This window comes from Petaurus breviceps, unplaced genomic scaffold (genome assembly GCF_028583685.1).
Source record: "Petaurus breviceps papuanus isolate PSGF00001 unplaced genomic scaffold, PetGlider_PUasm1.0 90730, whole genome shotgun sequence".
NCBI lineage: Eukaryota > Metazoa > Chordata > Mammalia > Diprotodontia > Petauridae > Petaurus > Petaurus breviceps.
Window position 1 is genome coordinate 11,991,464 of NW_027187324.1, and position 12,989 is coordinate 12,004,452.

General features: G+C 37.3%; 1 protein-coding gene across 16 annotated transcripts in view; it reads left to right on the plus strand.

The window, feature by feature from the left end:
• The window catches only part of LMO7 (LIM domain 7), a 262,077-nt gene that overhangs the window by 83,905 nt on the left and 165,183 nt on the right, over window positions 1-12,989 (plus strand). For 15 of the 16 annotated variants that reach the window (XM_069066814.1, XM_069066823.1, XM_069066813.1 and 12 more), the window contains one exon: window positions 2,670-2,740. The exons of the other annotated variant lie outside the window; for it this stretch is intronic. In XM_069066814.1, the coding sequence (XP_068922915.1) occupies window positions 2,670-2,740 (71 nt within the window). The remainder of the gene's footprint in view (window positions 1-2,669; window positions 2,741-12,989) is intronic. 16 annotated transcript variants of the gene reach the window in all.

A 12,989-nucleotide genomic window follows, 5' to 3' on the forward strand; every position in this document is an offset into this window, starting at 1 on the left:
ATCTTGGCTCCTGAAGGATAACTCTAGCATAGTTTCTGGTGGCAGTGCCTTGGTCTTGAAATGCTCTTATAAATCATTCTGTTTTCACAAATAAATTTTCAAGATTCAACTTTTCAGTGCTTCTCTATCAAGTGGGTTCATATGGCTATCCCCTCCCTGTAAAGGGGATTTAGCTATTTCATGGATCTCCTGGAAGTAAGCCACTTTTGCTTATGGGTTGTTTATTTTTTTTTTTTTGCTTTTGGGTTAAGTAACTTGCCCAAGGTCACACGGCTAGGTTGTGTGTGTGTGTGTGTGTGTGTGTGTGTGTGTGTGTGTTAAGGTCCAGGGCCGGCGCTCTACTCACTGCGCCACCTAGCCGCCCCACTTTTGCTTATGTTTGACAAATCCAATGACATGTACTTGTTAGCAGCTTTTATTATTGCTTAGTGAGGTGATGCCACCTTATTTCAAAAGAATTTCAGGTTTTTGACCTCTTGATCATGTGTTTCAAGAATTTTTATTGTCTTTTTCCTTTTTTTGACTTGGAAGCATTAGTCTTTTTATAACTATCTTAGGGTTTTGTTTTGTTAGTATTATACTCTTTGTTTTGTTAGTATTACACAGATTTTTATTAGAGTAATTTCTAGGTCATTTATGGTCATATTAAAATTCCAAAAGTACATATTATGAATGACATTGCATAGGTGTTAATACTTTAAATGTGTTCTTCCCATTAAGCTTCGATTTCAGTATCTAGTAATTCTCTTAACACACGTAGCCCCAGTCTTCTCCTTGATTTCTTTATGCTTAATGTGTCTTACCTGGAGTACACCTAGATATTTGTAAGTAAGCCTCTTCATCATTGGTTCTATGTGACCTCTGCATTCAAGTTGGAAGTCTTTGTTCTCTAACTTTCCTTGTTATATAATAATAATTTTGTACTTATTCAGTCTACATGAGATTTTGACATCACTTTGACAGGGATTTCCATTTTTTGTCATTCTCCATTGTCTTTCCTCCCACATTTCCACCACCCCACAGTGGCACAATAGCACTGATGATCATTTGGACTTTGAATTTTTCATGGGTTTGGTGACAGTTGTTTTGGATTTTGAAGGATTGGTAGGATTGAATGGGTGAAGGTTGCTCTGGCGAACATTAAGAAACAGGAAACAGCACAATCAAAGGAAAAGACAGAGGTGATAAATCCCAGGTCGTATGTCAAGGAATAGTAAATAATCCTGTTTGAATTGTAATACATTGTATGAGAAAAGGCAGGCTTGTACCAGATTATGGAGGTTGTGAATTTTATTTGATAGGCAATAGAAAGTCAGTAAATATTTTTGAGAGGTGAGACAATCAGGTCTATGTATACTGAAGATTAGTTTGACAGTGGAGACGATGGAATTGAGGGGTGGGAAGTGGTGGTAGGAGACGCAGAAATGACTATTAGGGTCTGTTCCAGTAATCTAAATAGATGATAATGTTGGTGGTAGTGGAAGTAAGGTGGAAGGCAAGAATCTAAAAGGTGTCATTTAGATAATTACATGTGAGAACTAAGGAAAGGAGTTCAACTCCTCTGGGAAAAGATTGAAGCCAGTGTATGTTGCTCATGTAACTTATTTGTATGTAGTCATCCTGAGGAACATGATAGTAGCCCTGAAGGTGTGGAAGAATCCTAGGTGGGTCATGTTCTGGGCTTCAAACTACTTAAGGAAGCATTGCTCACCCTTAAAGAGCAGGACCCCCTGCCACACCTTTTTGCCCTGATTAAGAGGACCAACTAATGGGAAAATAACTTACTCCCTTCTCATAACTAAGTAAAGAGATCATGGTTTTAGTCATTCAGTGCTTATGGACTATTTATTTTGAGGAGTGATACAAGCAGAATCAATAGAAAAGCATAAGGAGTATCACTGCACTTATTGGGAACTTGTAAGCTACAGCTTTTCAACATGACACTGAATCTTCTAATACAACCTCGGACTGAAGATCGCCACTGTGAGAGAAATCCATCCCCTTCCTGCGTTTTGTTTTCCAAGAAGTGGAATGTTATTCATGACATGTTAAATATGCATTGCCTTTGGAAAGTTGGTAATATACATATAATTTTTAGATAATAATAGGTAGTATTTATATGGCACCTTCCATGTAGCAGGCACTGTGATAAGTGCCTTGTAATTATTATCTCATTTGATTTTTCACAACACCCCTGAGAGGTGAAGGTTAATAATACCCTGATTTTACAGATGAGAAGACTGGGGCAAGCAGAAGTTAGATGAGTTGCCCAGGGTCACAAAGCTGGCAAGTATCTGAGGCTGGATTTCACCTCCGATATTTAAGACTCCAGGCCCTGCACTCTATGCACTCTTAGGAACTTGCTACCCCTACTTTTTAACAGCTACTTAACATCTCATTTTATGTATTTAATAAAAGGCTACATTGCAGAAGATGATAATTTTTGTTTCCTCTAGGCGTAGTTGCTCATACTGAAATAGTTAACCTTGGCATGGAGAACAGAGCTTAATTTCTTCTCCTGGGAAAGCATTTATTGATGGTACTGAAAACTTCCCAAGTACAGTATTAGATGCAAATTACACAGTCTAATATTCAATCCTGAGACATTTTTACTCAACTTGTTGCTAGCCCTGAATAAAATAAAGTTAACACTGAAATCTTTCTTTTAGGCAGTTACAGAGAAAAACTTTGAAAACAAGGATTTTCGAGCATCTCTAGAAAATGGTGTCCTGTTGTGTGAGTAAGTATGTGAATTGTTTGTTTTTCTTTATGAAAAAGTCTTAATTTTTTTCCTTAGGGAGTTAGCTTTGTTTTATTCTGGGGCCCCAGACTGTAACCTGAACTCCAGCCTGCTTTCTTACAAATGTGTGCTATTAGCCACACAGAGGATTAGGAAAGAGTATGAACTGTCTTATTTTCTTTCTTGGCAGGCAAGCCTCATAGAGAAATATGCTCTGTGTTTCTGTGTTTGTATACACTAACATATATACACATATATGGGTGTATTGTATAAATATGTATGTATATGTATATGTATGTGTGTGTACGTGTTTGTAATAGATTTCAGCAAAGCATTTGCCAGAAAATTTTATGCTTTCTTGGTGGACAAAGTGGAGAGATGGTGTACTAAATTTAGCAACATTAGGGGGAATTATGAAATCCACTTGTCCCTCAGAAGAAGGAATAGATTTATCTTTCTTGGCCCCAAAGGCACACCTAGTAGCAATTGGATAGGACTGGTCTCACCAAGAGATCCTTAATGAAAATCTGTGGGAGGTTGAGACTAGAGATGACATGAAGTTTAGAGACTTCACTAATGCGTTGACTATAGTGAATATCTCACAAGATCTTGATAGGTCGAATCTCAAGTGATGAATCAGATGAATTTTAGTAGAAAGAAATAGGAAATTCCATACTTGTGAAGCTGAGTTTTTGAACCTAAATATGTGGGAGACATGACTAGATAACTGTGAAAAGGATTTGTGGGCTTTAGTGACTCACAAGCCAAGTGTGAATCAGTAGTGCAAAGCTGTAGCCAGAATGTGATCTTTGTCCAGGACTGGGGAGCTGTTAGCCCCTCTGTACTCTGCCTTGGTCAGACCACATCTGAAGTAGTACTCTCAGTTCTGGGGATCACATTCTGGGAAGGGCATTACTGGACTGGAGAACCTCCAAAAGAGGGTTAGCATGGTGGTGAGACAGTGAGACTATCCTCTCTTGGGATTGGCTTAAGGAAATGGACATATTTAACTTGAAGAAGAAAAATCTCTGGGAAGACATGATAATTTCAAGTATTTGAAGGGCAATCCCTTAGAAGAGGGAATCAATTTGTCATGACTGTAGGACAGACCCAGGAACAATGAGTTATTGTTGCAAAGTTGTGCACATTTCTGTATGATGTAAGGAAACTTTCTACTAATTATAGTGGTTCAATAATAGCATGGCTTACCTTGGTATGTATGGTAGGTTTCTTCTCATTAGGAGATCTTTAAGTGGAGGCTGAATAATTACTTCCTAGGGATGTATAGGGATGTATAGGGGCACAGATTGGATATGAGGATATCTGAAAGCCCTTTCAACTCTGAGATACTGTGATTCTTTGACTAGATGAGTATATCTCACCAATTCTACTAGAAAGAACAATTCAAACCACACACCATGGGCCAATTCTGTCATTTGTTGTATACAAAGTTGCCAATTTAATATTATTATTAATAGTAATCTAACTTATATACAAAGTTATTTAAATATTATTAATAATAATCTAATCTGTATACCAAGTTATTATTTCAAGTTATTGTTAATAGTAATCCAATAGCCCTAGTATTACTTAGGCAATGCTATTGGTGTTATATACAACCTGAGAATTATTTCTTTAACACTGTTGTACTATGTATTATTGTCCTACTGTATTTTTTACTTGTCTCCAACTTTATGTTTTAAAAATAGTTTTGAGAAGGAAAATGCAATCTTTATTTTGCTGTCTAGTGTATTTTATTATGAGTATTTAATTATCTGCATGTTGTAATTAATACCAGCAAATACATCTTGGTGTAAGTCTCCAACACTAAAAAGAGTAATTTAAAAAACTATATGATAGTCATCAGCAACATAATTTTTTCTTGGGGGTTACACATGGTGATCATGAGATAGATGCAACAAAATCTTTTTGATGCATTGTTCATTTATTTTAAGCAAATATTTATTGAACTCCTACTATGTGCAAAACTATTCCTCTATTTTTGGTAGCCAGAATAAAATAACATGCCAGCTCCAGAATCATGATGCCCCTGAATGAGTTTGCCTAATGCAGTAGATATTTTGTGCTGCTTATAGGTGTTATCTTTTGGAAGGGGGCACAGATAGTAAAGATGTTTTGTTCACTATGGCTTTAGCTGATGAGAGAATCAGCAGAGGTTCAGAAGAAAGGATGTGTAGCATGATGGTGTAGGTAAGGCATATGTGTAACTCAGTGGATGGAGTCTTGGACCTAGAGACAAGAAGATGAGGTCAAATCCTGCCTCAAGATTTGACTTACATCAACTTACTAGTTGTGTGACCTTGGCAAATCATTTCATCTCTGTCTGCCTCAATTTCTTCATTTGTAAAATGGGGATAATAATGGCAGCTGCTTCCTGGGGTAGTAGTAAGGCTAACCTGAGATCATAAATGATAAAGTGCTTTGAAAACCTTAAAGTACTATACAAATGCTAGTGGTTGTTATTAGCTACAGAATTAGAATCACACAATTTTATCATTGGGAGGCCCACCTGCTCCACCCTATATGTGAAAATAGAATCCCCATTACAATATGCATGAAAATGGCCATATAGACTCTGCTTGAAAATATCCAGTGGGGAGTAACCAACTACTTCCCAGTTCATTCCTCTTACAGATAACTAATTGCTGGGAAGTTTTCCTAGACATCAAGCTTAAATTGGTCTCATTTCAACTTCTACCAGTGTTCCTGGTCCTCCCCTCTAGAACCAAAAAGTCTGGTCTATTTTCTTTATGATAGCTCTCTTCAAATATTCTATGGGCTATCATGTGTCTCCTTCCCCTTACCACCAGGTCTTCTCTTCTCCAGACTAGATACCCATTTTTTTCCACTTATTTTTATATGGTATTATCTCAAAGTCCATCACCATCCTGGTTCTATTAGTCAAAGGTTTAGAAGCAAAAGACATGGAATTGAGTTCATTTCCTCATCTGTATAAGGAAAGGATTGGACTAAATGATCTTTGAGGTCCATTTCAGTCCCAAATCCTGTGATCCTATAATTAAGTGAGCAGTAAATGGAACTCTAGCACACCCAAACTTTAGGAGCATCTAATTATTTAAAGCTGCTATACAGGTATGAGTGGAATGTATTCAGGTCCAGCCACAAGATATGTGGAGAAGAACTCAAGGAAATATCTGTGTTCTTATTGCCACCTCATTTTGTAGATATTTCAATCTACAGTCTTAAAGAACATGGTGATCCTATAGCAAGTAGTTATCAAGGTACTTGGAGGCTTTCTTTTAGGAATATAGATAGATGCGTATAGAAAGGCCAAGGTGAACAAGGACAAAAGGGGTAGTGTTTGTCCTTGGCTTTCATCCTAATACAGTTGTCATTTATTTGAAATACCCTTTGTGATAAGTTTAGAATGTTTAATCCTTGTAGGTATCAGTTTAATTGGTCACCTGCCAGATTATAGTATTTTTCTCCTTAACTATTCTGTTCAATTATGTTTAAGCATGTTCAAAGAGTGAAAAAGAGAGAATCCTTTTAAAGCTGTAGGGGTGAAAGTAGTCCAAAGAGGTTTATATGTAGTTTTCAATGATTTGTTGCAAAACAAGTTCTAAACAAAATCTAAGCTTTAATTCTAGGTAGAAATAAGGGATATAAAGTGTGCCTATAAAATAATGAGACAGGTGGATGTAGTTTAAAAAAAATCCAATAAAATCAAACGTACTTGAAATGACTATTTTCCAAAATGTTTACCTTATTGGAATGATGCTCTAGTGGCTCCATTACTCAAAATACATTTGGAACTCCTTTTGAGAATTGTTTTTTTTTTTCAGATTCAGCATATGGCACAGAAAAATGATCTCTGTATTAATTGTACTTTTATAACTGTATAATTATACTTTTGGGGGGTTCAACTTTCACTCAAACTGTTATTACTGAACTTGATTATCTTTACTGACTTTTGTGAATGACTTTTGAGTATTTACCCTAAAAAGGATAGATATAGATCGCCACTAGAGGTTATTGAAGATGTGCCACATTCTTTGAGGATAATTAAAAGCATCCCAAAGATATTTTAAACATGGTCGGAAGCATTTGCAGCATTGTTGGAATCCTTTTCTCCTAGTCTCTCCTCTGTAATCCATCCTTCACAGCTGCCAAAATGATAGTTCTAAAGCACAGGTTGATCATATTATTCCCCTATTCAAGAAGTTCCAGTGAATCCTAGTTGACTTTAGGATTTGATGGACTTTTAAAGATGTCATAGTTAGACTCCTAGCTACCTTTTTAGGCTTAATGCACACTGGTCTCATTTCTCAAATGCTATGAAAGTTATTATTTTATCCTAGAGGCAATAGAGAAGTTTTTATGTGGACCTGAGAGGTTAATTTTGGTCTTTCTTTTATCTTCTGATGGGGAATCACTTAATGAACATTAATTAAGTGCCTGTTACATCCTAGACACTGTAGTAGGCTCTGGGGGTACAAAGATGAAAATGAAACAGCCTCTTCCCTCAAGGAGCTTACATTGTATATGGGGAAACAACATGTACTTTTATAAGTATATACAAAAATAAACATTTATAAATCTATATAGAAATAAATGAAAACATTTTTTTGAGGAAAGGTCTCTAGCAACTGGGAGTAGGAATAAGAAAAGGCTTTGTGTAGAAGTTGGTTTTGATGAGAAGGGACATACACAATCAGAGATGCGGGAGAGAAGCAATGCCCACTTTTTGAGACTGTGGAGAGAAAGGAATTTTCTGTTAAGCTAGAGTGCTAAGTAGATAAATTAGCACTTTTCTAGAAGTTTCAAGCAGGTCCTTAAAAACTTTTTTTGATAAAAAAAAATCTCTCTGAAAACTGGAGTGGGCTTTAGTTGGTGGAATGAAAGACATTGTCAAACTATGTAGTCATTTAGTCAACAAGATCTCAGTAAAAGCTTACAAAATGCCAAGAACAGAGTTAAATGGTAAGGGTACCAAGGAAGGCAAATCTAGCCTCTGCCCTCAGAGGGCTGACAGTCTAAAGGGCAAAGAACTTGTAAATAGGTATTTGCAAGCTCTATTCAGAGAAAATGGAATAATCGCTGGGGGTAGAAGAGTCAGAGGTTTTCAATAGCCAAAGTTAGCAACCAGTGTTTAAAAGGTATTTTTGCTGTAGTTTATGAAAAGCCAAAGTTCTGTTAATTACAGTTGCATTTTAGTGTGGGTAAGTACAAGATTAGAGTATGCTTAGCTTCTGCTTTGAACAATGCTTTATTTAAGTTTATATCACTTTAGGTCTAACTGATAATTCACAGTGTTTTAATAGAGCAAGGTCCTTAATCTTTTTTTGTATCTTGGATTCTTTTGCCAATTTGGTGAAGCCTGTGGACTTCTTCTCTGAATGTTTTTTTTTTTTTAAAGCAATTGGGGTTAAGTAACTTGCTCAAGGTTACATGGCCAATTATTTCTGGGTGTGGTGCTAAGTCTCTGAGCCTGGATTTGATCCCCAGGTCATCCCGAAACTGGAGCCGGTGCTCTTACTCACTGAGCCATCTGGCCGCCCCTCTCTGAATGTTTTTAACAAAATGTGCAGGATTGTAAAGGAAGCCAAATATATTGCTATCTAATTACCAAAATATTAAAAAAAGTTCACAGGTTAATAGCTCCTTTAATAGTTATTTTTTTCCAGGAAAAAATACAGGTGTTTAGATTGTATGCTAATCCATATACTCTTTGCTGGATGGAATTTACAGTGAATAACAAGGCATTGCTGTTTGCTTGGTGGGCAGTTACGTTAAATTTAAAATTGTGTTCTATTGTAAACTTAATAACAAAAAAGGACAAACAAACAAAACAGGACAAACTCTCATCCTTAACCAAAACAACAAATAAGCAGAAGAAAAACACTTTTGTTCTGAATCCCCTTTTCAGGTCTAGTCAGAATTCTGCCTTTTTTGGCCCTGTTCACTTTTTTTTCTCCTTCTTTTCTTATATAATTACAATCATTGTTCATATGGTTCTTGTTTTACTGATTTCCCTCTCCATGACTTCCATATAGGTCCTTCGGCATTTGCTTTTCCGCCTCATATTTGCTGTTTTTATGCATCACAATATTACCCTTAGAGATTTTCTTGGAGTGCTAAGGTTAAGTGGCTTACCTAGGGTCAAAAAGCTAGTATGACAGAAACAAGTCTCTAAGACTATTAATTGCTAAGTGTGTTCAGACCTTCATTTGTAGAGGGAGTTTTTCATTAGGAGTTCCCTGCACCAGTGTCTCATCTACCACCCCTAACCGCCTCCAAGTATGTTCATTCCCTCTATATTAATAAATAACAGTTCATTATAAATTCTAAAAATGACTGAATATAGATGCTGTTTTTAATTCTTTTAATTCCTCCTTTTCTTACAAAGTTTTTCAATCTCCAAACATTTATCAAATACCTTATATGCCACGTGATGGTCATACAAAGGCAAAAACAAAACTGCCTGCTCTCAAAAAGTTTACATTCTAATGGGAGAGAAATTAGGCTTATATGTAGGCATATATAAACATATGGAAAAAAGGTAAAAGTGTAGGAGGGTGATGCTAACCCAACATGTAATGTTGTACCTGGAACACGAGCAAGACCCAAGTAACAATTTAGAAGTGAACCCTTTATTGGCGCCATGTTGGCTGATTGGGGGCCCTCCCCAAATCCAACAGCCCCGTCCCCAGGCAAAGCCTCAGCTTTTAAAGGCATGCCACATGGCCAATGGTTAGGTATTATATAAGCAGGAACTTGCAGAGGCCAAAATCAGTGACTGGTGAGCACACATTTTAGAAACTCCCACTCCTGCCAAGATTCCCTAGGCTGAGCCAAACCTTGCAGTTTGCTCACTTCCTTGAAGGAGACCTGGTTGGGGGAGGGGACCCAGAATGGGGCCAGGTACAACAGTAGCAATCTCATGGGGGATAAAGATGGATATCATGATGCAGGGTGTGAACTCTACTTCCGAAGGGTCCTCTTAGAAGCCAAACGCGCATGTTTTTTTCAGTCTGCTACTACATATTGTTATGTTATTAATTTTTTTTGCCATTGGGTTCAAAGGTATTCTAGGCGTATAGTCTCATATTACTCCATAAATTACTTAAAACATTACTATTTTCCCCCACATTAATGAATTAGTGCCAAACTCTTTGGGAAAGCATGGTAAAAAAGTTACTGACTAGGATTCCTCATACCCATTGTTCCCTCCCAACAACTTGAATATCATCACAGTTCAACAAAGCAGCTTTCTTCAGAATGTAGATAACTCAGATGCTGTCAGAATAATCCTTTGCTTACTTCACCTCAAAAGTATCAGTTAACTGATTTTTTCCACATAATAAGATATAACTTAGTTCAATTCTTATAAAAAATAAAGTGCAGTTACTTAACCTCAACTGCCCTCCAAAAAAGGCAAAAAAAACCAAACAAACTGAAGTGCAGCTAAACTCAGTTTCCCTCAGGAATTTTCCTTAGCATGTCTTCTCCAAAGAATCTATTCCCCATCCTCTCCATAGTTAGTAAACTTATTCTTAAGAAGAGCTGCTAGGTCCATATATTCTTAAATGCATCAAAGAGACTCTTTCTAGCCCATTTCAGTTAGCTGTCAGTCCCCAAGTTTCTTCATCCAAAAGTACTGTAGTAGTATCTACAGGGTGGGAGAGGTTATGAAAGCTAGGGTTACACAAGGGATTGAAAGGTGGAGGTAAGGAGTAAGTGCATTGAAGTATAGTTTATGCAAAGGCCCGGAGAAGGGATATTTAGCATTGTAATGCAGCAGCAAAAAAATCCTTTTTGAAAGAACCATAGGGTTTTGGGAGCAGAATTAATATGGAATAAGCCTGGAAAGTTAGGTGGGTGTGGCTTGTGAAGAACTCTAAATGACAAGTGATGTCGTTTTTATTTTAATCTAGAGGTGATGGGAAGCCCCTGGAACATACTGGGTGAAATAGGTCTGCTTTAGGAAATCACTTTGGCATCTGTATAAAGAAGAGATTGGAGCGGGGGCAGAAATTCACTTTATATCAGAACCTTTCCATACTTCTCTGTGTTCTTTATATTCATTATTTCTCATAATGTTGTCATATTGCATTATATTTATGTACTTTATGTATATTTATGTATTATATTTATTTATTTAGCCATTCCACAATGGCTACTTTGTACATCTACTTTGTTTCCAGTTCTTTTTCAAAGCAGCACAAAAATTGTTGCTACAAATATTTTGGTGTAGATGGGTTATTTCTTGTTAATAATAACCACCTTGGAGTATAAGCCTAGTAGTGGAATTCTGCATCAAAGGATATGGAAATTTTAGTCACTTTATGTGCATTATTCCAAAATGCTTTCCAGAATGATTATATTGATTCACAACTCAACGAACAATGTACTAGGGTACCTATCTTTCCACAGCCCCTCCAACTTTGACTCTTCTCATGTATTTTGTCATCTTTTCCAATTTGTTGGATATGAGGTGAAACATTATGATTGTTTTGATTTTAATTTCTCTTGTTATTAATGATTGGAGCGTTCTTTCAATGTTTGTTAATAGTTTGCCTTCTTTTGAGAACTATTCAAATCCTTTGACCTCATATCTCCTGGGGAATGACTTTTGGATATATCTATATGTCTGTATTTATATACCATGTTTGTAGATATGACAAAGGCCTTTGATACTGTTAGTTTTGAGGGCTTATGAAAACTATGTCAAAATTTGGTTGCCTGGAGAAATTCATCATCATTGTATTTCAATTTCATGACGGCATGCTTGCCCAGGTTCTAGACAATGGACAACGCTTTCATGCCTTCCCAGTCACCAGTGGAGTGAAACAAGGCTGTGTGCTTGCTCCCATGCTTTTTAGTATGATTTCAGTGATGTTGTCAAATTCTTTCAATGAGGATGAACACAGCATTAAGGTCACCTACTGAACTGGTGGTAAATTCTTCAACTTGAAAAGGCTACAAGCCAAGACTAAAGTGGAGGGAGTGCTGGTGCATGATTTCCTGTTTGCAGGTGATTATGCACTCAATGCAGCCTCTGAAGCTGAGATGCAACACAGTATGTATGGATCACTTCTCTGCCGCTTGTGCTAATTTTGAGCTAACAATTAACACCAAGAAAACACAGGTGCCCCATTACCACACCATTCATACTTGGAACCATCAGTTATATCAAATGGAGAAGTTTTGAATGCTGTCGATAAGTTCACTTACCTTGGCAGTGTACTTTCCAGGGATGGACACATTGATAATGAGTTTGACATATGCGTTGTCAGAGCTAGCTCAGTGTTTGGGAGTCTCTGAAGGAAGGTATGGGAGAGAAGAGGTATTAGACTGACTACCAAACTGAGGTCTGCAGAGCTGTTGTGCTGACCTCATTGTTGTATGCCTGTGACACCTGGACAGTCTACCAGTGCTACTCCAAGAAACTGAATTGCTTCCATTTGAATTGTCTTAGGAAGATTCTGAAGATCATCTGGCAGGATAAGGTACCAGACACTGAGGCCCTTTCTCGAACTGCACTGCCAGGCATTCAAACTTTGCTTCAGAGAGTGTACCTCTGATGGGCTGGCCACATTGTTGGAATGCAAAACATACACTTGCCAAAAAGATTATTTTATGGACAACTCACACAAGGCAAGTGTTCACATGGTAGTCAGAAGAAGAGGTACAAGGACACTCTCAAAGTCTCTCCCAAGAACTTTGGTATTGATTGTGTGACATGGGAGACAGTAACACAGGACTGCTCAGCATGGCAGAGAAGGTGCTGTGCTCTCTGAGCAAAGCAGAATTGAAATACCTCAAAGGAAATGCAGGATGCGCAAGTTTAGAGTAGCCACCCTAAATGTTCACATGGACTATTTGTGCTTGACCTGTGGCAGAGCATTCCAAGCTCATATTGGTCTGATCATCCACAGTCAGACACGTTGAAACTTGACTCTAGCATAGTGATGTCATTTTGGTCCTCTTTGAGAAAGGACAACAAGCATGTGTCTTGACTACCAAACCCTTGTCTGAGATATCTGTTACAAAGACCTTTTTCCTATTTAACCACTTCCCTTATTGACCTAGACCCATTAGTTTTGTTTGTGTGGATGCTTTTCAATTTCGTGTAATCATAACAAACTATTATCATCTTTTGTAACTGCCTCTACCCTCACACAGTGGTTAAGAATTCATCTTCTGTGTATAGCCATGAAAGGTTTAGGATCTGTTTCTCTCCTAATTCTTTTATGGTATGGTC